This window comes from Lynx rufus, unplaced genomic scaffold (genome assembly GCF_022079265.1).
Source record: "Lynx rufus isolate CCGP_SWC_20201006 ecotype Redwood Valley unplaced genomic scaffold, mLynRuf1.p SCAF_2, whole genome shotgun sequence".
NCBI lineage: Eukaryota > Metazoa > Chordata > Mammalia > Carnivora > Felidae > Lynx > Lynx rufus.
The window spans coordinates 198,089,180-198,110,678 of record NW_025814834.1 but is presented as its reverse complement, the minus strand read 5'-3'; the positions used below and the strand labels follow the sequence as shown (position 1 = coordinate 198,110,678).

At 54.1% G+C, this 21,499-nt stretch overlaps 2 protein-coding genes across 3 annotated transcripts; one reads left to right on the top strand and one right to left on the bottom strand.

Annotated features, from left to right (window-relative positions):
- Positions 1–17,680: 17,680 nt before the first annotated feature.
- FAM229A (family with sequence similarity 229 member A) lies at positions 17,681–21,499 on the bottom strand. Of its 2 annotated transcripts, none has more exons than XM_047086051.1 (3): positions 18,369–21,499; positions 18,135–18,281; positions 17,681–17,927 (listed from the first exon to the last, which is right to left on the bottom strand). In XM_047086051.1, the coding sequence occupies exons 1-3, from the start codon at positions 18,503–18,505 to the stop codon at positions 17,825–17,827; spliced, it is 387 nt and encodes a 128-aa protein (XP_046942007.1). In that variant the 5' UTR covers positions 18,506–21,499; the 3' UTR covers positions 17,681–17,824. The 2 variants fall into 2 exon arrangements, with proteins under 2 accessions (XP_046942007.1, XP_046942006.1); XM_047086050.1 differs by having other exon boundaries at positions 17,834–18,040.
- TSSK3 (testis specific serine kinase 3) lies at positions 19,096–20,629 on the top strand. Its single transcript, XM_047086052.1, has 2 exons — positions 19,096–19,240; positions 19,968–20,629. Exons 1-2 carry the CDS (start codon positions 19,096–19,098, stop codon positions 20,627–20,629), a joined length of 807 nt encoding a protein of 268 aa, XP_046942008.1.

Sequence of the window (21,499 nt, the reverse complement as noted above, 5' to 3'; positions counted from 1 at the left end):
CCGTCTCCTTCTGGGGAGGCATCAGCTGGACCCACAGACCGTAGTTTTGCCCCAGGTCAGCCTCCTCCTGCTCTGGAACCTCCTTAGGCCTCAGTTTGCCGGTCTGTACAGTGACAGGTTGGACTCCATGATTCATACTCACAAACACTAGAGTTCCTCCACCAGCTGTGAGTCACGCCGAGCCCTTGCCCTCAGGGGTTTCCCATCCAGGGGAAGAGGCAGGCAGTGCCTTAAAGGGAGAAAAAGAGCCAGACCGGGGTCAGCTAAGGAGGCTGGAGGCTTCACGAAGGAGGGGCATGTGCACGGGCCAGGGATGGAGGTAGAGTTGGGAACAGAACAAAATGGGAACAGCAAACGGTTTGTGTGAAGGTGTGGATGGAGCGACAGGCCTAGTCTGGAGCGAGGTTTGGAGACAGGATCCCTAGGACTCAGGGGCTGGCCGGCTGCAGGGCTGGGGTAGGGAGAAGGGAGGGATAATGTTGTCGCCTGCATTTCTGATGTGGGTGACAGCTGGCAAAGTGGATCTGTTGACTGAGACAGGAAAACGGAGGGAAAGAGAACTTGGGCTGGGGGGGGGGCGGGGCTTGCTGAATTGAGCTTTGTTGAGTCTCAGGTGCCCAGGGAACATTCAGGGGCACATCCAGGAGGCAGCACATAGACATGCTATCGGATCATGTTTCCTGAGCCAAAGGCCAGGGCCCAAAGTCTGGCTAGTGACCTTTCAGGGACAACGGACAGAGAAGGTTTTAAGTCAGAACTGACCCCAGGAAATCTGGGCCTCTGGATGCTGTGAGATGAAGGTAAACAGAGCCAAGCAGTGCATGAGATCACCCAGGAAGTGCCCAGGCAGCGAGGAGCACTGTCGTTGGAGGGGCAGGTGATGGGGTGGGGCCCTGGGAAGGAGACTGGGAAGGAGCCGACAGAGAGGGAGAGGAAACACCCCCGAGGACAGAATCCTGGAGATCCTTGAAAAGGCAGGAATGACCACCACCAATAATACTCATAGCTGCTAGCATTGCTTACACCCCTGTTGTACGCCAAGCCCTGTGCCAACTGCTTTCCATACCTTAGCTCACGACCTGGTGAGATGTGTACCCTCATTGTTCCTGTTTACAGAGGAGGAAACCCAGGGAGGCGGGGTGTTTATGGGAGCAGCAGAGGAGGAGGTCAGAACCAGCAGAAAGTGGCTCTCAGGATCTCAGAGGAGCATGGCAGTGCTAGGTTCAGCCAGAGGCATTCATAGAAGCTTCTGATGCTTCGGGTTTGTGAGGCACAATTAGGATGTCAGCAGGGAGAGGCAAGGCAGCCACAGGCTCAGCACCCCAGGGACTCGACTCCCCAGCATCCTGGGTACCCTGGGATCTGGTTCGGTTGTCAGCGGGACCCAGGTCTGCAGCCTCCCTGCCAATCACGAGCCTTGAACCTGAATCTGGATACTGAGGCACCTCAGGGGCGCGTCCCTAGGACCCACCATCCCACCAGTCACCAAATCACAGGGACCTGGTTTCCAAAGATTCAACATTTTAGGCCGCTCAGCCCTTTTATTTCTTCCTTCCCCTCCCTCTTGCCTTGGTCTCTGTGAACGTGCATGTGTGTGCACGCATGCGTGCGTGTGTGGGACTGGGGTGGGGTGGTTGTGTAACACGGCCAGGGCCCGGTCACTATCAGAGCTGTCTCTCCGGGGCTCAATTTCCCCAATAGCCATGCGGCGTGTCATCTGGCTCACCCGCCTATCTCCCCCAGGCTTGATGAGGTCACCAGAAATACAACCCGGTTGCTCTGAACTGCCCTAGCCTCTCCCTTCCCCCTTCCCTCCCCTCTTCCCAACTTTCAGTTTCTTTTCAGATCCTGGGTGCCACTGGGGAAGAGGCAGCCAAACCAGTGGAGTGTGGGTTGCTTACAACTTTCCAATCAAAATTCCCCACTCAGGGGAAGTCCCTTTCAAAGGGAAACTGAAAGCCTGTCCTAGTCCAGTCCCCAGTGCCACCCCTTCCTCTCGGCACTGCTCAGACCCCTCACTTCTCCCATCCAACCTCTTCCTCCAAATGATCTGGACCCACCCTGCAGCTTTGTGACCCCAGACGAGTCCCTCCCCTCACCAGGCCTCCCAGTGCACACTCTGTAAAATGAGGACCCTGGGTGTCACTTCAGGCTGTGGCCAGGGTTCAGCGAGGTGTTTTTGTGTTGAGGCAGTTGTAGTGATGAAGCGTCGCGTCCTTGCGGTGTGGCTGCAGGCCCCCTCTGAGCCTCAGTGTCCTCGTCTGTAAAGCGGGGATGATAATAGCCACGTCTTGGGGTTCCTGTGAGGTAAATGAGCTATGGCCACCAAGTGAGGCCCTTAAAACCGAGCACCTGGGGCGCAGAGCACAGGGGGAGCGTCCAGCAATATTCGTAGGTGCAGTTGAGTGAAATCCTGGCCGAGGGCGTGGCACATACTTGGCATTCACCAGTGTGCCCATTCCCTGGGCCTGGGGAGAGGAGGCAGGAGTCCAAGAGCTCCCTGAGATGACCTTGTGTCCCCTCCACCAACTTTCTTCTGGGACAGGTGGTAGAGGGCTGTTCTAAGGCTGTTGACTTATGCAGAGGGAAATTTATTTGGCTCGATCAATTCCTTACATGGCAACGGAGTCTCCCCAGAACCCAGAGGATTCTCTCCCTCTCCTCTTGCATCTCAGAAGTATCCCAGTGGGACCTCCTCTTAGTGACTTTTCCCAGAAAGACATGCTAGAAAGCCCCCCTCCAATACACACTTCATCTGTCCGTCCCCTCCTAGTCCCTTCGCAAATTCTCCTTCCTTCCTGTCTGCCCAGGGAGGTCTGATATCCTGGTGAGCCTCCCCGAGTACTCCAGGTCATGCCTCAGAGAGATCAAGCTCCCGGCCTCATTTCCCACACACCCCCCCCCCCACCCCCCGCCGGACTTTTTCTCTGGCTCACTGAACTTCAACTCTACTGGCTTTTCAGCTCCTCAGAGTATCAAGCTTCTCTCCCCTCAGGGCCTTTGAACATGCTGTTCCCTCAGCCTAGAATGCCTCTTTCCACTTCTCTACTTCCTGAATTTTTGCTCTTCTCTTAAAGCCCAGAAACCCAGATCAAACCACTCCTGAGGACTTCCACGTTCCGCAGGAGGAAGAGAGGGCTCTCCCCACCACATACCCTATGGAATAGAGCCCCTGTGGGCCGAGGGTCCCCCTACTCTGTTGCCCAAGCCAGGAACCCAGCCTCCCACCTCAGGCTCATCATCCGCTCCCCTCCACCCCCACAGCTGTGGTCCTTCTCACCTGTGCCTGGCCTACAGCATTTCATCAGCTCCTTGTTTGTGTCTCTGTCCCAAGTCCAGCCTCTCTGGCTGTTCTCTTCTGTCTCCGGGTCACTTTCCAATAGAGGCTGCTCAGTAAATGTTTATTGGTTGATGGAGTAGATGTGTGAAGGAAGGCACGAAGGAGTGAAAGAAATGTCAAGTCAAGTATGTCCCCTTGGCTTTAAACCCTTTCTGTGGCTTCCTACTGCCCTCGGGATGTCTACACCTTACACGTAAGGTCTTCGCTCTCTGATGCCCATGGTGCACTCTGGACTTTCCTCCGAGCCATAACCCTGCTCTCCTTCCTGCCTTTACGCAGGCAGTCGCTCTGCTTGGATGGTCCTCCCTGCCGTGCAGCAGGGAAGCACTGGGTGGTTGCAGTCACCCAGGCAAGAGCCAGTGGGGGCCTGGGCAGTGTCAGCCAACGCCAGCATTTCCGGAGCTGGGCCCGTTCTCAGTGCTGGGGCTTACGAGTGTAGCCTTGGAGTTAATGTTTGAGATGCCCATTAGAGTCCCCATGGAGACATCAGGCTAGCAGTTAATGGGTCCATGAGCCTACACTTAAGAATTTGGGGGTGTCCCAAATTTGAAGGCACACGATTCACCAGAGAGGAGTGGCTCAAGAAGACAACTCCAGAGACTCACCAACATTTAGACTCTGGGAGGGGAGCTGGCAGGGACATTCAGCTGATGGTCAGTGAGAAAGGAAGAGGTCCAGGAGCAGGGGTGTCCTGAATGCTGAGGGAAACAAGGGTTTCCAAAAGCAGTGGGCGACCCACCATGTCAAATGCTGCTAGAGGGTGGAGGAAGATAGAGGGAGAGAGGTATGGGTGGCGTTCAGGGGGCAAAAGGGCCGGGACTTAGGGAAGGACTAAGAATTGAGAGAGTGAGCCCCTGAGGAGGAAGGACGGAGCATGGCCCTGAAGGTCCAGCTTGGACAAATGAGGGGAAGGAGGTGCCAAGCGGTCCATGGACGCTTAGAGGAGGAGCAGTGGGTATGCTTGGGAACAGAGAGGTAAGTTTGGGACAGGTTGAGGCGAGGTGACTTTGGGATGTCATTAGGATCCATGGGTCTAGACAGAAATGTGTGTGTGTGTGTGGGTGAGAGAGAGAGAGAGAGAGAGAGAAAGAAAGAGAAGGAGAGAGAGAGAGAGAAAGTCTATATGCTTATGACCGAAATCTCTGTCTCTAGCCTAGATCTCTCCAGAACTCCAGCTACCCTTGGAGATCAACCTGGATGACCCACAAGGACATACAAAACAGGAAAACAGACTCTGGTAGTGTAGATGGGACAGAGTTGTTGGTGAGAAAACCAGGAAGAGACTGATCCAGATGAAAGTGACAGTGGCCGGAACTAGGTGAGGCCAGAGGGCAGGAGGAGAAGACAATATCCAGAGACAGTCAGGGAGCAGGGAGCGCTAGAGACCGGGACTGGGTCCCATGTGGAGGGAGAGGGGCTGGAGGAGGAAGGGAGATGGTTCTAGGAGCCTGCTCCTTTGGGGAGCTAGAGTGGGGCTGCCCTGTAGTTACCTGTTTACATGACTGAGGCCCCCACCAAGGGCATGGGATGGGCCATATGTGGGTCTCATGGGGTTGGGAAGGGAGCTGGTGTTGACCATGAGTGGATGAGTTAGGATAGCAGCCCAAAGACTCCCTCCTCCAGCCATCAGCACCCTCTGAGGCCGGGCAGGATCCACTCTTGACCTGTCTCAGGTAGGAGCCAGGAGAGTGTGTGAGGGGGAGCACAGGGACAGGTGCCCTGAGGCCTTGGACCTAGTTGAGGGTCAGAGACTACTCATTCACCAGAGACTACTCATTCTCACTACCCTGAGACTCAGGGAGGGGGGGTCTAGACCTGGAGATGCCATGAGGCGACCGTGTCCCTCCTTTGCTTTAAACCTGTCCTTGGCTCTCAACCTCCTCCTGGAGAATGTCCAACCCCTTTGTCTTGGCGTTCAAGGTCTTTGAAGCTCCAGGCCCAGTTAGCCTCATCTTAGGCTGAGCCCACTGGCTGCCAGTCTCACAGTTCCCTCAGCGGGATGACCATTTCAGCCTGTATATGAAGGAAACTTCCTCCGTGCTGCCCACTCTGCCTGGAGTGCTGTTCCCTGTGTGTGCCTACCCAGTGCCTGCCTACCTGTTAAGATTTAGCTCGAGGAAGCCGTCCTGAAGTCTTTCCCGATCCATCGGAGGACTCACTGTGCCCCAGACAAACTAATGTCACCCTCCTGCAGCACTTTACTGAGCTGGCGTATGTGTCTGTCTTTCTCTAGCTATGGCACTGTGAGAGTCTGGACAGCAGGAGCCAGGTCTGGTTCATCTAGTCTGTGCCACGGAGGGGGCTCGGGGGGATCTGGGGACAGGGGAAGGGTCAGGAGTGACCGCAGAGGCCCTCCCAGCCCTGTGGGTTCAGTCTAATTCAGTGTGTGTGGGTGGGGAGAACTGAAATGATCATGCCCAAAGTAGAGAGAGCCAGAGAGAGGTGAAAACTGCTTTATTTGGGCAGTGAGGGGCAGAAACATGGAGATCCCAGGGGAGAAGGCAAACGTAGAGAATCTTCACGCACAGAGAGGGACATGGGACTGTGCATTGTTCCCAGGACATCTTCCTGCTCATCGTGGCTCGGCACGACAATCATGTGATGAACCTGAAGCCTGTCTCCCCAGATCCCTGGAAAACAGACATCCGTGACACTCCTCTGGGGCCCCGGGGCGCAGGGTGTGTACCTGGGCACTCCACACTGCCTGGTGTCACACGCAGCTCTGCCACCAACACTCTGGGTGTCCTTGGGCAAGTCACGTGACGGCTCTGAGCCTCAGTCTCCTCCTCTGAGGATAATGGAAATAATAATGGTATCCGCCTTGTACGTTTGTGAAAAGTCTTAAAAAAGAAAACTCACGCCAAGCGTCAGCATAGTACCTGGCAGAGAGTAAATGAGCAATACGGATTTGTTGTTACGATTGTTACTATTTTGACAAGAGATCTGGGTTCTGGTCCCAGTTCTGCCCCGCTTTCCTCTCTGGGCCTGCCGGAATTTCCGTCTGTAAAACGGGGTGTTGAAGGACTCAGTGAGAAAAATGGCTGTGGCAGAGGCTCCTGAGATGAGTTATCACTCGGCCCCTCTGAGGTTCGCCTCCCTGGGGCTGCAGGAGGGTATTAGTCCCACTGTGTTAGGTCTTTACTGGGTTCTCTGTCCAGGCAGGACTCCTCTGCCTGCGAGGCAGAATGAGAGGAAGGGCCGGGGCTCCCTCGGCAGGACTGTGGTTAGATAGCATGAGGGACTTCCTGCCGGGTTACAGGATGCTACTCTGGGAAGAAGCCAGAGGCTGTGGGCCTCAGGCGGCCACGGGGAGGGCCTGCTTCCAGGAGGAATGGCCAGGCCAGGCTAGTTAGGTCAGAGTCCAGGGGGTGAATCAGATCGGCAGTGACTTCACTTCCAGAGACCCTGGAGGGCCGCTGTTTAAACCTGCCCTCCGATTCCCAAGATCACGGAGACAGCAAAGAGAAACAGAGACACAGCAAACAGGGAGACTCCAGGGCAGACAGCCAGAGGCAAGGGGCCACCCACTGAACGTAGGCTGTTCCCTCTGCTCAGAACACTCTTCCCAGGGTCTGGAGTGGCTGACCCTCATCCTTCACACCTTGATTGAGAGTTACCTTCTCGGACCAACCCATGCATTCATTCAACATTTACCGAGCCCCCCAAAAAACAAACAAAACAAAAATAAAAACAAAAAGCCATTTACTGAGCCCCAATTATGAGTCAGGCACTGTTCTAGATAAGACAAAGTCCCTGCTCCTTCCATATAAAGCAGCTGGCCCAGCTTGTTCTTCTCAAGCACAGCACACTGTTTATCTCTGACTTCTTTTTATTGTCGGTCTCTCTAACCAGAATGTAAGCCCCATGAGGGCAGGGACTTCAGTAGTTCCTTTTACCCGATGACTCGGAATATAAACCTGGCACAAACTAAAATAGGCCCTTGACAAGTATTTGTTGAATAAATGAGTGGACATAGAGATCAGAGATGGATACCCAGAGAAACGGAACCACGCTCAGCGGTGGACGCAGATATTCAGAGATGCGCGTCATAGGATGACTGCCAGGATGGTGCCTTCAAGGCAACCAGAGCTTTCCTTTCTCTTAGGTTGCTAGGCAGGAGACTTGTTTGGAATGCTGTTTTACCTTTATTATTATTACTATTGTTTTAAAGTAGTCTCTATGCCTAACGTGGGACTCCAATTCATGAGCTTGAGATCAAGAGTTGCATACTCTGCTGACTGAGCCAGTCAGGTGCCCCTCGGTGTATTTTACCCTTTTTTAAATTAATTTATTTTGAGGGGTGCCTGGGTGGCTCAGTTGGTTAAGTGCCCGACTCCGACTCCGGCTCAGGTCATAAACCCGCTGTTCTGAGTTCGAGCCCCACATCGGGCTAGCTGCAGTCAGCACAGAGCCTGCTTTGGATCCTCTGTGCCGCCTCTCTCTCTGTCCCTCCCGTACTCATGCTCCCTCTCTCTCAAAAACAAATAAACATTAAAAAAAATTAAGTTTATTTATTTTGAGAGAGAGAGAGAGCAAGTGAGCAGGTGAAGGGCAGAGAGAGAGAGAGAGAGGGAGAGAGAAACTCCAACTGGCTCCACGCTGTCAGTGCAGAGACGGACACAGGGTTCGATCTCACTGAACATAGAGATCACGACTGGAGCAGAAATCGAGACCCACGCGCAACCGACAGAGCCACGCAGGCGCCCCTGCCTATTTTACATTTTTAGGTGCCTTTTGATGAACAGAAATTTTAATAGTCAAATCCATCAACCTTTTAGATTCTGTGTATATATATATTTTTTTTTTACATAAATACATATATAAGTAAATATATATATAAAGTAAATATATATATATATTTACTTATATATGTATTTATGTAATATATATATATATATATATATATATATATATATATATATATATTTAAGTAACCTCTATACCCAGTGTGGGGCTGGAACCCAGAGATCAAGAGTCACACGCTCCAGTGACTGAGCCAGCCAGGGGCCCCAGATCCGTCAATCTTTTAAAAAAACTGTTTGTGGTAGAGAAAGGAACGGATGGGTAACCCCGCAGAGTCCCACAGCCGCCCTAGGGGCCCTTCGCATCGTGGCTCAACCCCTCCAGGTCCTGGAGCCTGGGAGGGAGCGGCTGCTGAGGACCCACTAGGTGCTCACACCTTGCTCTTCCCCCACCTCACCGCTAGGCCCCGCCTCTGGAACCGCTTTCCCCAGGGGTCCCGCCCCTATCGGCCGCGCCCTCTCTTGGCCCCGCCCCTCACCGGCTCTCACGGGCGCAGGGGAACTAGATGTCTCTTCCTCTTGCCCAGAAATTGATAGTTAATATTCTGCCATCGGTGCTTCCATCTGGAGGGAGGGAAAATTGGACAGACAGGATAGGGGCAAGGCTCCGCCTCCCTCCGTGTCTACGCCCATTCCGCATAGCCCCGCCCCTTCCCTCGGCTCTCGGCAGCCTCAGGCCCCGCCCTTCCGACTCAGTGCCGCCCCCTCCTCCCGCTCCCAGGCACCGTCAAGCCCAGCCTATCCAACCCCTGACAGGCCCTGGGCTCTGGGGATCCGCTCCTTCGCTCAGGCCCCACCTCCCACCCGCCCCCCGCCCCCGCCCCACCCCTCCAGGGCCTCGGCCCCGCCCCGCGCGCTCACGTGAGGCGCGGGCGCGCGCTGTAGCAGCTGGGCCAGCGCGCCGAGGGTACGTCTGCCAGGCCTGTGGTCCCCGGCAGCAGCAGCAGGTTCCGCGCTGGCCAGCGCCAGGCGGCGCCCGGCGGGCGGCGACGCTGCGGGCTCAGCCAGTAGTCGCCCAGGCTGCGGCGGGAGGCAGGCGCCGGCAAGGCCGGGCCCCGGCAGCCCCAGAAACACAACTCCTGGTCCAGGCGGTGCGGGGGCGTGGCCCGGGGCCGTCTGCGGGGGGAAACGGGGCGGCAGTCACCCCAGAGCACGACGGGCGAGGAGAAGGGAGCCGCCTCGGATCAGACGCGGCGGGGCGTGGGTCAGAGTCACTCTTGGTCGACACTTTAGAGGGACGGGGAGGGACATTGGAGGGGTTGCATCGGGGCACTCAGGCCTGGACGCCTCCTCCCCCGGCTGCGGGACCAGACCCCTTTATCCCGCCAGCGCCCTCCCCGGGGCCCCCTCACCGGGACAGAAGAAAATTCACTACGAAGTGGGCAGTCTCGGTGAATAGCATGGCGTCCAGCCCGCCTGGCCCTGCTTCGGCCTCTTAAATACCTGCCGGGGGTGGAGGGGGAGGCCTGAAAGCCCATATTCCCCCCGGGACGGCTGTTTTTAGCAGGAGGCGTCAGCTGGCAGAGCAGGGTGGGGGCAGCACCAGCCCCCTCGGGCGGGTGGGGTCTGGTCTATGGTCTGACTTCACCAGCTGCTTTGGTGGGAGGGGGCCAGGCACCAGATACCCAGGATCTCCCGAGACGCTCCTCCCCACCCCATCCCCCCCAGGACCGAGGACAGAAGGGCAGAGGCAGCAAGAGGGGGCGGATGGCAGTAAGGTCAGCTGCCAGTTAAACTGTGCCCATGCCACCCAGGCAGACCCCTGATGGCATGCTCAGGCAGAACCCGCACCTCAAAACGTGGCCCTGCTCCCAGGCTTGAGTCCTCTACCTCTGCCTCCCATGACCCTTATGAGAGCCTTTTCCCTTGCTCCAGGGCACTTTCAAATATCAGAGGCAGAAGGCTCCTCAACCAACACTAGTTCAGGGTTCTTATCTGGAGACATTCTATGAGTGAACTTCTGGGGATCCAGGACCCCCTAAACTGTCTCAAAGTTCCAAATACACATATATTTCTGGGAAGAATTTAGAAAGGATCTGTGACAGCATCTCCCCACCCCCCCCGCCTCCCCCCAAAAAGTTAAAAGCTCTCGATCTGGTCTAACACACTCTTTTGGGAGGGGAAACTGAGGTTCAGAGAGTGGCAGAAAAAAAGCCAAAAGAAAAACCCAGGCCTCATACTACTCTGCGTGCCCCTCCAAAGGGTGAGGCAGCTCCTCTGTGCCCTTGTTCTGGTCAGAGCATGGGGTTCAGGGCTCAGAGCTCAGGGCTCAGAGCCCAGGCTGGGCCCTGCTCCCCGACCCCCTGGGGATCCTGAGGAACGTGCTGGCCCAGCTCCCTTTCCCACACTGCCAGTTTGGGCTATTTCCCCCCCAGTGACTCACACTGGCTGCTGGGGAGAGTGGGCAGCTGTTCCGAGCCCCCAGGGCCCAGTACAGGCCCTGACTTGCCCCCCAACTGTGCAGCCATATTTGGGGATTTTTCCTCCCTTAGGGAATCTTCCCTGCCTTTATCCCTTCCTCTTTTCTCCATCTCCAACCTCTCCCTCCCTGATGGCTCCTTCCCAGCAGCAAACAAACAGGCTCTAGTCTTTCCTATCTTTGAAAAAGAAGAAAGCCCTCCTTCAACCCCATGTCCTTCTCCAGCTCCCCTTCACAGCCAACATTCTTGAAAGAGTTGTGTACACACGCTGTTTCCACTTCCTCACTCAGCCCCTGCAATCTGGCTTCCTCCCCCACCATTCCCCAGGAACGCTCGCTCGTCAAGGTCACCACTGACCTTCTTGTTGCTAAATTCGAGGGATGCTCGTGAGTCTTTATCTGACTTGACCCTTTAGCAGTGGCTGACTTCAATACAAATACTCCCTCCTACTTGAAATACTTTCGTGTTCTTGTTTTTCTGGACACTGTGCACTCTTGATTTTCTTGCCGTCTTACTGGTTGCTGCCACATGGCAAATTTCTCATCCTTTGCTTACTGCCTAATCAGGTCCCAAGGGGATCTCATTGGTTCCCATGCCTTGGGTGTCCACCCATGTCAGAGACTCACTTCTCTCTTTCAGCTCTGATCTGTCTTCTCTGCCCTACACCTGTCTCCTGGACATCCCTTCCCCCTCCCCCTCCCCCTCCCCCTCCCCCCAGGTGCCCCACCTCACAGGAAACATGCCCCATACCTGCCTTCCCTCCTATGTTCCTTAGCTTGGTCATTTTCTTGGTCGCCAGGACCAAAAATCTGTTTTTTTTTTTCTAGGCTCTTCTCTCTTTCATATTTAAGCAGCTATGAAATCCTGTCCTCTCCCGAACATTTTATTTTATGTTCAAGCTTATGTATTTATTTTGAGAAAGGAGAGAATCTTGAGCAGGCTGTCAGTGCAGACCCTGATGGGCTCGAACTCACAAACTGTGAGATCATGACCTGAGCTGAAGTCAAGAGTCAGATGCCTAATGACTGAGCCACCCGGGGGCCCTCGCATTTAAAAAATCCCATTGCTTCTATTTCCATTGCTAATGAATGCCTGGTCCAACACCGTTGCCTTTCACCTGGGAGGACATGGCAGCCTCCTGACTCGTCTCCCTGTTGCTACTCTCTATCCCTTTATGTGGCCTGTTCCCCACAAAGCAGCCAGCGTTGTATTTCCAAAACATGAGTACGTCCCTCTGGACAGTGTCTTCAGCACCAAGCTCACCCTTGGCATGCACCAATCACAGTGCCGGGGACATTTCCCACCTCCATGTCCTTGCCTGGGTAACGGCTGCTCATCTGAGATTCACTGGGGGAACCATTCTGGGTCTCCTAGCTGGTTCTGTTCCTTCTCCACACAGCACTGGGGCCTCTCCCCTATGGACTTACCGAGCATTCACTAGCTAGTCTAATCTGCAGACATCCTACAAACTCCTGAGCCTGGCCATTCTAGGCCCCTGGGATGTCAGGATGAACACGACACAGCCCCTGCCCTCAGTGAGTCCACAGTGTGATGGGGGAAAACAGACATTCGTCAGGCATCAAGGAACAGATAAGCAGGTGCTATGAGAGGGGAAGGACAGGTGGTCAGAGGAGGCTTCCTTGAGAAGTGACAATTGGTGGATGTCTGAAGGGTAAGTGGGGTTGGGAGGGAGGCTATTCCAGGCAGAAGGAACAGCGTGCTGAAAGGTGGGAAGAGCGTTATGTGAATTGCTGAGGCGTGTCTAGTGCTTTCCATGTGCCTTCGTCCGTCCTTTTCTCTCGAAGACCAGATCGAGGCCCAAGAGGTAGAAGGCTGCTGAGAAGGCCTCGGAGGAGGCAGAGGGGAGGAGAAAGGGGAAGTTGGGTCAGAGTCCGGATGTGATGGGGTTTCAGGAAAGTGGCATCTGGGGTTTCCTCAGAGTCTGGAAATTCCACTGTCTCTGCTCCACCTTGAGACCCCCCAATGCTGAGATGCTCGGACGCAGGGGCCCAGTCCTCGGAAATCCTCTCTAGGCTCTCTAGGGGCTGTGCTTCTATATCTGAAGTGCCACATCCATTAATGGGTACCTGAGACTCAACAGCCCCTAATGTCAGGGTGCACCAACCACGAGATGGCCGAATGCCCATTACCTGCGTGATCCCATGCAGTCCTCACAGTAACCCTTGGAGGCACATAACTCCTTCATCCCCCTTGTACAATGAGACTTCCAGAGCTTAAGGAACTTGCTCAAATTCCCACAGCTAACACGAGGCAGAATGAGGATTTGAACCAAAGTTTGACTGACATCAGACACTGCTTTTAACTCTGTGCTATATTAAGCCTGTCGACCCCCTGGCTCAGTAAGGGGAGGAGGCTTTGTGGGGTATTTGCTTGTGGTTGGGGTGGCTGCCCCCCTCTCCCCCATATCAAGCAACGGGAAATGGTAGTTCTGACGTCAATTGTTGCCATGACGATACAGCAACCTTTTCCCTGCCATCTCCATGGTAACCTGGGGGTCCATCTGTACTTCGCCCCCTCCTTCTAAAAGGGGTTCCTTTAGGGAGGGGCTAGCTAATAGGGTGCCTGAGAGGCGAGTCAGGGGAAGCAGTGATTCGAGCATGCCCCTTTCCCCAGATGCCTCCCTATTCCTTGGGCCCAGAGAATAAAGTTGGAATCTCTCGGGGTACTGCTTTGGGGTCTAGGGACGGCTTTACCCTCGAGGGTGAAGGAGGCAGCTCTCCCTTTTCCACCTGGGGATTCCCCTGGAAATGTCCCCCGACCAAGTTCCTAAGTTCATGAGCAGAACTGCTGGGAAGTTGGCAGAGGAAAGCGAAAAGGGATTCCCCAGTCCTCTCCAAGGCTGGACATGGCCCAGCCCCTGGGGACATGACTGGCTTGGCTCTCTGCTGCCCCTTGGAGCCAGAGGTAGGGGCAGCAGCAGCAGCAGCAGCCTCTCTTGCTCAAGTGCTACCTGTGCCAGAGGTTCCTGCCTGGTGCTGTACATGCGTGAAACCTTCCAGCAGGTGTCATTAACCCCATTTTACAGATTTGGAAATGGAGACTCTGAAAGGCTAAGTAACTAGCCTCAGTTTGCACAGCTAGTAAATGGCAGAGTCAAGACTCAACTCTAAGACTAGAATTTAGGCCAGTGGCTTTTCTGGAGGCGGTGGGGCGGGGGGCGGGGCAGGGAGGTCAGGGAGGAAGAAACAGAGAACAGGATGGAAAAGAAGAGAAATAGGAGAGGGAAGTGACTCAGGATGGAACCTGTCATGCTCCCTTGTCAGCTACAGAAAAAAAGCTCAAATTCAAGGCCTCCTTGATCCAGCTTGTCTTCTGTTAACTCATCACTGGATCCCCTGAATTCTGAACTCTGCAAGGGCCAGGAATCTGTCAGAATCAAGCCTGGTTCTAGGCACCTGGTGTAGCCCAGAGAGGTAGGTGTTGCTAGAAGCTGACTGAACTGACTTCCTGGAACTCACCGTCTGCTTTCCTGCCTCCAGGCCTTTGCCAGAGAAGTTCCCTCCACCTAGCGGAGCTAACCAGCCCCAGGGTCTGGCCCATCTGCAATGTATGTGTTTGAAATCTTTGCATCACTCATATATGAGGGGTGGCTGGCAGCAAATCTTTTTTATTTTTATTTATTTTTATTTTTTTAACATTTATTTATTTTTGAGACAGAGAGAGACAGAGCATGAACGGGGAAGGGCCAGAGAGAGAGGGAGACACAGAATCTGAAACAGGCTCCAGGCTCTGAGCAGTCAGCATAGAGCCCGATGCGGGGCTTGAACCCACGGACAGTGAGATCTTGACCTGAGCCACCCAGGCGCCCCAGCAAATCTTTTTTAAAGGAAAGGAGGATTGAGAAGACGGGAGAAGGGAAAATAGGAAGGATTTAGCGTCTTGGGGCTGGCAAAGTCCATAGAGATCCGTTGGTGTCTTTTTGGTAAAATTAAAGTTTATTTATTTATTTAAATAATCTCTACACTCAGCGTGGGGCTTGAACTTACAACCCCAAGATCAAGAGTGACCGAGCCAGCCAGGCACTCCCCACCTGCTTTCTTTCTTTCTTTCTTTTTTTTTTTTTTTTTAAGCCAGTGAAGAAGGGACTTGCCTGAGTGAGGCTTTCCACCTGCTAGGCTATGTGAGTTCCAAAAGGGCCAGTATCTGTGTCCTTCAAGTTCACTCTGAATCCCCAGTGCCCTGCACAGGCCTGGCTGGTAGATTTGTATTGGCCGAGTGAGGGGCAGGGCCTGAGCTAGAACCCGGTGGCCTGACTCCTGGTCACACTGTCCAAGGCTCCTCAATGTCACAGAACGGAGTTGTCACCCTGGCTCCCGCCACTCTCTATCTCTTCTTTTCAGGCTTCTTTTCCTCCAGGTATACCTGATCTTTGCATAAGCTCTCTCTGCTCCTGGAATTTTTCTCCATCTCTGCCCATTATTTTCTGGTGATGCTCTCAGTCACCTGGCCGGCCATGCTTCTAACTCCAGGGTAGGCTCATGGCTGGCCCAGCTCATCAGTTATAATCTCCCATTTCCCTGATAATGGTAACTGGCCAAAGGAGTGTGCATGTGATTTAAGAAGGGCCAATCATTGCCCTTCCCAAGGTCAGGTAAACTGAGACTGGGAGAAAGCACTCTCTCTTCCAATTGCAGATTTCCAAACAGCAGCAGCCATGTTTCCTGCCCAGAGGAGATAATCAGGGATTAGAGAGGAACAAAAGGGGGCAGTCCTAGTGGGCCCAGCCAACATCCTGGTTCCTACAGTTCTTCCTTTAAGCTTAGGTATGTGGAAAGCTTATATCCTTCCCCAGCCACTTGAAACAATCCATTCTTTTTTGGCATAAGTTAACTTTAGTTGCCTGCAAAGGAGAGACCTTATCAATACAGAGGACAATAATTTTTTTCTCTCTAAACTTACAGTGGCCTCCTAAGGAGGAGGCGTACTGTTTCCAGGGAAGAAGGCCCTTTTTCTGCAGAGCCGCAGCCCGGTTGTTAGGCTGAGTAGGGCCTGCCTGGAGTTTGTTGGGGATGGAAACAGCTGGATTACTCCACTTAATAGAGAGTATTGAGAGCCCTGGGGGCTCTCTAGGAATTAAGGGTGGAGGAGGAGAGGAATAAAGGGGAGAGTGAAACCAGCACTGTGGCCTGAAGCCAAGGATTCTCCTGGTGGGTGAAAGAGAAAGAGAGGCATGGAAGGGCTTTTAAGAACTAGGGTGTTTGAAGGACCAGGCAGTGGATGGTCAAGTCTAAAGTCCTCACTTCGAAGTAGACCCTTTCTTGGCAAACATTCTCTCCTCCTTATTACTATTATTTTTTCTAATGTATATCTTTTTTAGGGGCACCTGGGTGGCTCAGTCCATTAAGCATCCGACTTTGGCTCAGGTCATGATCTCATCATGGTTCATGGGTTCGAACTCCGCATCGGGTTCTGTGCTGGTTGGTGCAGAGCCTGTTTGGGATTCTCTCTCTCCCGCTCTCTCTCTGTTCCATCTGTGCTCTCTCTCTCTCTCAAAATAAATTAAATTTCAAAAAATAATAATGTATTTACATTTTTTTTAAAGTTTTAATTTAAATTCCAGTTAGTTAACCTACAGTGTACTTAGTTTCAGGTGTGTAATATACTGACATCCTGTTCTCTTGTAATAAGTCTCCTACATTTGGGACTGCCTGGGAGAGAAATTGTGTGGAGATCGACAATGGTGGTCCTTTTGGGTGACTGTGGAATTCTGAAGTGCTCTAGGGAGGACTGGGACTTCTACCCCATGTGGAGTAAGGGTGTTAAGTCATTTGTACTTTGATTTCAGGGGGCAGGAGACTGAACCTGACTTTTGGGTTATGTATATTTTTTCCAATATTAAAATAATCCAGGCTCATTAAAACAAAATTGGAAAGTGGAAAATACTTGTTCAGTTCAATGTCACACTTCCAGGCAGCCTTGGGTCACGGACCCCCTCTTCCCCCCACCCTCCCCATGGATGTAAATTTTAGAGTATTAAGTCAGAGGATACTGAGGAGTGTGCTAGCCTATCCACCTATCATCTGGGGGAACCCTGGGAAAGTCTCTCAAGGCTCAGTTCCCTCACCTATAAAATAGAAATGAGAAATCAAAGTCTTTCTTTAAAAAAAAATTGCTGTGGTTCCTAGAGTTCTTCTTTTTTTTTTTTTTTTTTTTTCAACGTTTATTTATTTTGGGGACAGAGAGAGAGCATGAACGGGGGAGGGGCAGAGAGAGAGGGAGACACAGAATCGGAAGCAGGCTCCAGGCTCCGAGCCATCAGCCCAGAGCCTGACGCGGGGCTCGAACTCACGGACCGCGAGATTGTGACCTGGCTGAAGCCGGACGCTTAACCGACTGCGCCACCCAGGCGCCCCTAGAGTTCTTCTTTTTTAAATGTTTATTTATTTTTGAGAGACACACAGAGCACAAGCAGGGGAGGGGCAGAGAGAGAGAAGGAGACACAGAATCCGAAGCAGGCTCCAAGCTGTCAGCACAGCCTGATGTGAGTCTAGAACCCGCAAGCTATGGGATCGTGACCTGAGCCAAAGTCCGATGCTCAACGGACTGAGCCACCCAGGCTCCCAGAAATCAAAGTCTTTCAAACGATTTCTTTCCCTATCTTTTTCTGGTCCCACCTCTCCTAGGAGAAAGCAAAGCTCTAGATGGCCTAGGAGACCCCTAATCCCTCCAACAAAGCCAGAGGTGCCCAGGGTCACAGAACAGCAGGTAGCAAAATCTAATTCCATCTTGGGAGAATTAAATGGGCCTAGTGTGGGCGGCCATTCTCTTTATTCTAAGTTGTCTGTCCAACCTCTCCAGTCCAGAGCTTCTCGGGACCCCCAGAACGCAGCACACCTATGCCAATTTCAATGGAGAACCAAGGAGAGGGATGAGAAGGACGACGGCAGGGGGTAAGGTTGCCCTGGAAGGGGTCAGGACCAGTAAGAAATGGGGGAAAGGCTTGGCGCGGACTGGGAGGGCGGACATCTACGGCTAGGTCAAAGGGAGGAGACAGCCGAAAGGAAGGTGCCATTGGATGGGGCAGAGCAATTTGCGGGCCGATCGACGGGATAGACATACACGGCCAGCCTGGAGTGGAAAGAACAGTTTATGCTGTGCTTTATTAAAATGTGCATCATTCTTTTATTTTAAAATGTGCATCATTGTCTCGTGCTCGGCGCGCGCGACCTCAGCGTGGTGGCCCGCGGCGGGCCTCGTCCCGCCCGGCTCGGCTCCCGGGGAGCCGCCGTGCGCAGGTGCCCTCAGGTGGCGCGGGCCCGGGGGCTCCCGCCCATGGCCAGGTAGACGTCAATGGGCACGTGCAACAGTGTCAGGCAGTGGCAGCCCGGGCAGCGTCGAAGCGGCCTGGGGAAAGCGGGACCCGGCCGATGCTGCTGGGAACGCGCCCAGGGAGTGCACCCGGGCCCCGCCGAAGGGGTTCCGGCGAGGCTGCGGGGCCCCGACGCGGGGGCGGGGACCTGGGGAGGGAAAGTGGATTCGGGCCGCCGGGAGCTTCGCGCGGCGGAGAGGGCGGGGGCGGCGGAGGGGGTCGCGGGAGGGCGCCGGTCTCACCTGACCGGGTTGTGCTCCGTGGCTACCGGCTCCGGGCTGTCCTGGGACTCGGGGGCAGCGGCAAGGCCAGGGGAGTCTCCGGCCTCAATGGGGAATCTCCGACCCTGCGAGGGCTCCTGGGCACTCATGTCCAGGCCCCGGGGCGCTCTGCGCGGGCAGTGGCGGTCAGGCCGCTCCCGGGCCGCCGGGCGCCCCCTGCCCGCGCCCGCGCCCGCCCCCTGGGCCGTTGCTCACCTGCCGGAGGCCGAGGCCGGTCCCAGGCTGGAAGCAGCTGCCCGACCCCTGGCCGCGGGAGGACGCTCCGGTCCAGGCGGAGCCCGGCAGGTGTCTGCGGCGCGCCACGGCCCGGGCGTCGAGGGGGCGGGCTGCATTGTGATCCGGGCCGCGGCGCGCTGACCTCACAGAGCCCGTTCCTCCCGTCGGGAACCTCCAGCCGTCTTGGGCTGCCCGGCACTCCGCGCCGCAGCGAGCCCGGGCTGGAGGGCCTTTGCCATGGCGCCTCGGCACTGGGTCGGGCAGGTTCCCCGCAGTCCGATCCGGGCGCAGGAGGCGGCGTCCAGGAAAAGGAGCCCGTCATCCCTGGAGACGCGCAGACGTCCCGGGGCGCCCCCGGGCGGGCTGCGACTCCCTGCCTGGCGCGGGGGCGGGCGCGCAGCAGGGACTTAGCCCATACTGGATTTGGTAGTGGTGATGGTGAGGACAGGTAAGGGCTCTGCCCATTTTGGCCAAAGGGTCACACAGCATTTACATCACAATTGGGCCGGAGTTTTAAAATGTCTGGTCCTCTCCCTCCCCACCACCCGTGGCTGCTGTGTCCAGACGGAGAATGTTCTAGCGTGGGGACGGCTGCGGATGAAGTCCTTGGGGGGAAAAGGAGCAGGCCAAGGGCGATGGTGGAGTAGAGCTGCCTCACAGAGGCAGCATGAGCTGAGAGGGTGACAGGAAGGAGGCGCTAGACAGCATGGAGGACTTTCTGCTCTCCAATGGGTACCAGCTGGGCAAGACCATTGGGGAAGGGACCTACTCAAAAGTCAAAGAAGCATTTTCCAAAAAACACCAAACAAAAGTGGCAATTAAAATTATAGACAAGATGGGAGGGCCGGAAGGTGAGCTGGGGCCCCTTTGGAGAAAGGGAGGGCTGGTTGAGGTGGGTGGACACTTCCACCAGTGGGAAGGAACATCCCCACCTCCCCTTTAGTCTGCAACCAAGGAATCCCAAGAGTTTGTGGCTCTGGTGGAGGTCAGCGGGGAACAAAAGGATGCTGTGAGTCCAGGAACATCACACTCTCCAAAACCCAAAATTTAAGTGGCAGTTAGTGAAGGGTCCTTAGAACCAGAAGCCCAGCCTGCCGGCCTTCCCTGTTCTAGGAGGGGGACAGAGGCAGGCAGAGAGACCATGGCCCGGGCTGGTGGAGGGCAGGAGCTGTTGCCAATGCAGTTAAGGATGGGAAAAAGGAAGACAGGGCTCATGGGAAGAACCGTGGGTCAGGAGGCAGGGGTGTGAGGAGATGGCAAATCAGGCCTCATAACTGAGATTCAGTGTTTTTTTCTAAAAATCCCCAAAGCACTTTGATATCCATGGTCTCACAGGTGGCTCACAACAGTCCTTGAGGATGGCCTGGAGTAGTTCCTTTGAATAATATATCAACTACAAAAATAATAGCAGTGAACATTCTTTGCAACGTCCAAATAGCTAGACATTTAAGACTGTTAATGGGAACCAAGGCACAAGACCCAGACATGCTGGGCGGAGAAACTGGAAGGAGGGGAAGGAGTGAAGGGTTATGCCCTCCTGGACTTGAGATCCCATCTCTTTTCTCTTTGTTTCCTCAGAATTTATCCAGAGATTCCTGCCTCGGGAGCTCCAGATTGTCCGTACCCTGGACCACAAGAACATCATCCAGGTGTATGAGATGCTGGAGTCTGCTGATGGGAAAATCTACCTGGTGATGGAGCTGGCTGAAGGCGGGGACGTCTTTGACTGTGTGCTGAACGGGGGGCCACTTCCCGAGAGCCGGGCCAAGGCCCTCTTCCGTCAAATGGTCGAGGCCATCCGCTACTGCCATGGCTGTGGTGTGGCCCACCGGGACCTCAAGTGTGAGAACGCCTTGTTGCAGGGCTTCAACCTGAAGCTGACTGACTTTGGCTTCGCTAAGGTGTTGCCCAAGTCACGTCGAGAGCTGAGCCAGACGTTCTGCGGCAGCACAGCCTACGCCGCCCCCGAGGTGCTGCAGGGTATTCCTCACGATAGCAAGAAGGGCGACGTCTGGAGTATGGGCGTGGTCCTGTACGTCATGCTCTGTGCCAGCCTACCTTTTGACGACACAGACATCCCCAAGATGCTGTGGCAGCAGCAGAAGGGGGTGTCTTTCCCCACTCATCTGGGCATCTCAGCCGAATGCCAGGACCTGCTCAAGCGGCTCCTGGAACCAGACATGATCCTCCGGCCTTCAATCGAAGAAGTTAGTTGGCATCCATGGCTAGCAAGCACTTGATAAAAGCAACGGCAAGTCCTCCCCAATAAAGCAGGGGGAGAAAGCAAACCCAAAAATGCGCTTCTAAAATGGTGATATATATTTTACACTTTAAGTTTACTTGTGTCCTAAAACTTACCTACACCTTCCCCGGCCTTCTCTCTCTCTTTCCCTTGAAATATCTTCGTGGAACCACAGGGTCTCATTCAGACTTCCCTTTTATTACAGCTAACAAGTGATTTGCACACAGGCGTTTTACTAAAGTTAATTAAAAACAGACCCCAGAATCATACATGTACAGGGGGAGGAGAGGAGAAAAATGACCAAGAGCAGCTGGAGCCACTGTTGCTGCAACTTCCTTTCCGAATAAAAGCAGAAGCGTTGGGAATGCAGAAGTGGTCTCTTGACTCCTTGTCTTGGTAAGAGGCCTGTTGGGAGCCCTATCCCTGCCTCATCCCAAAGTCTAAGCTGTCTGAGATGAGGACCAGGGGTTTCCTCAGGACCCAGACTTCCCCCCAACTTCCACCATCCCTGCCCCTTCCCCAGGCTCCAAGCAGAAAGCCACCCTGCGCACTGTGTTCATCCCGCCCCGGCTCCAGGGCAACTGCTGTTGGGGACAAGAACGGACCCCCAGACACCTTCCAGCTTCTGTTGAATTTCTTTAATGCTGTTAACGGCAAGTCTGGAAAAGGTTCAGGACAAAGTTCTTTTTTCTTTCTTTTTTAATTACAAAACTAACAGCTGTTAGAATCTTTTTTTTGTTTGTTTGTTTTCCTTTTTTCTTTCCCTGGCTACAAAATACTCTGGGGAGATGCATTATAATTTAAAATATATAATATTGCACAAACAACCAAAAAGTTAATTAAACTAAAGAAATAATTACAAAGAGAA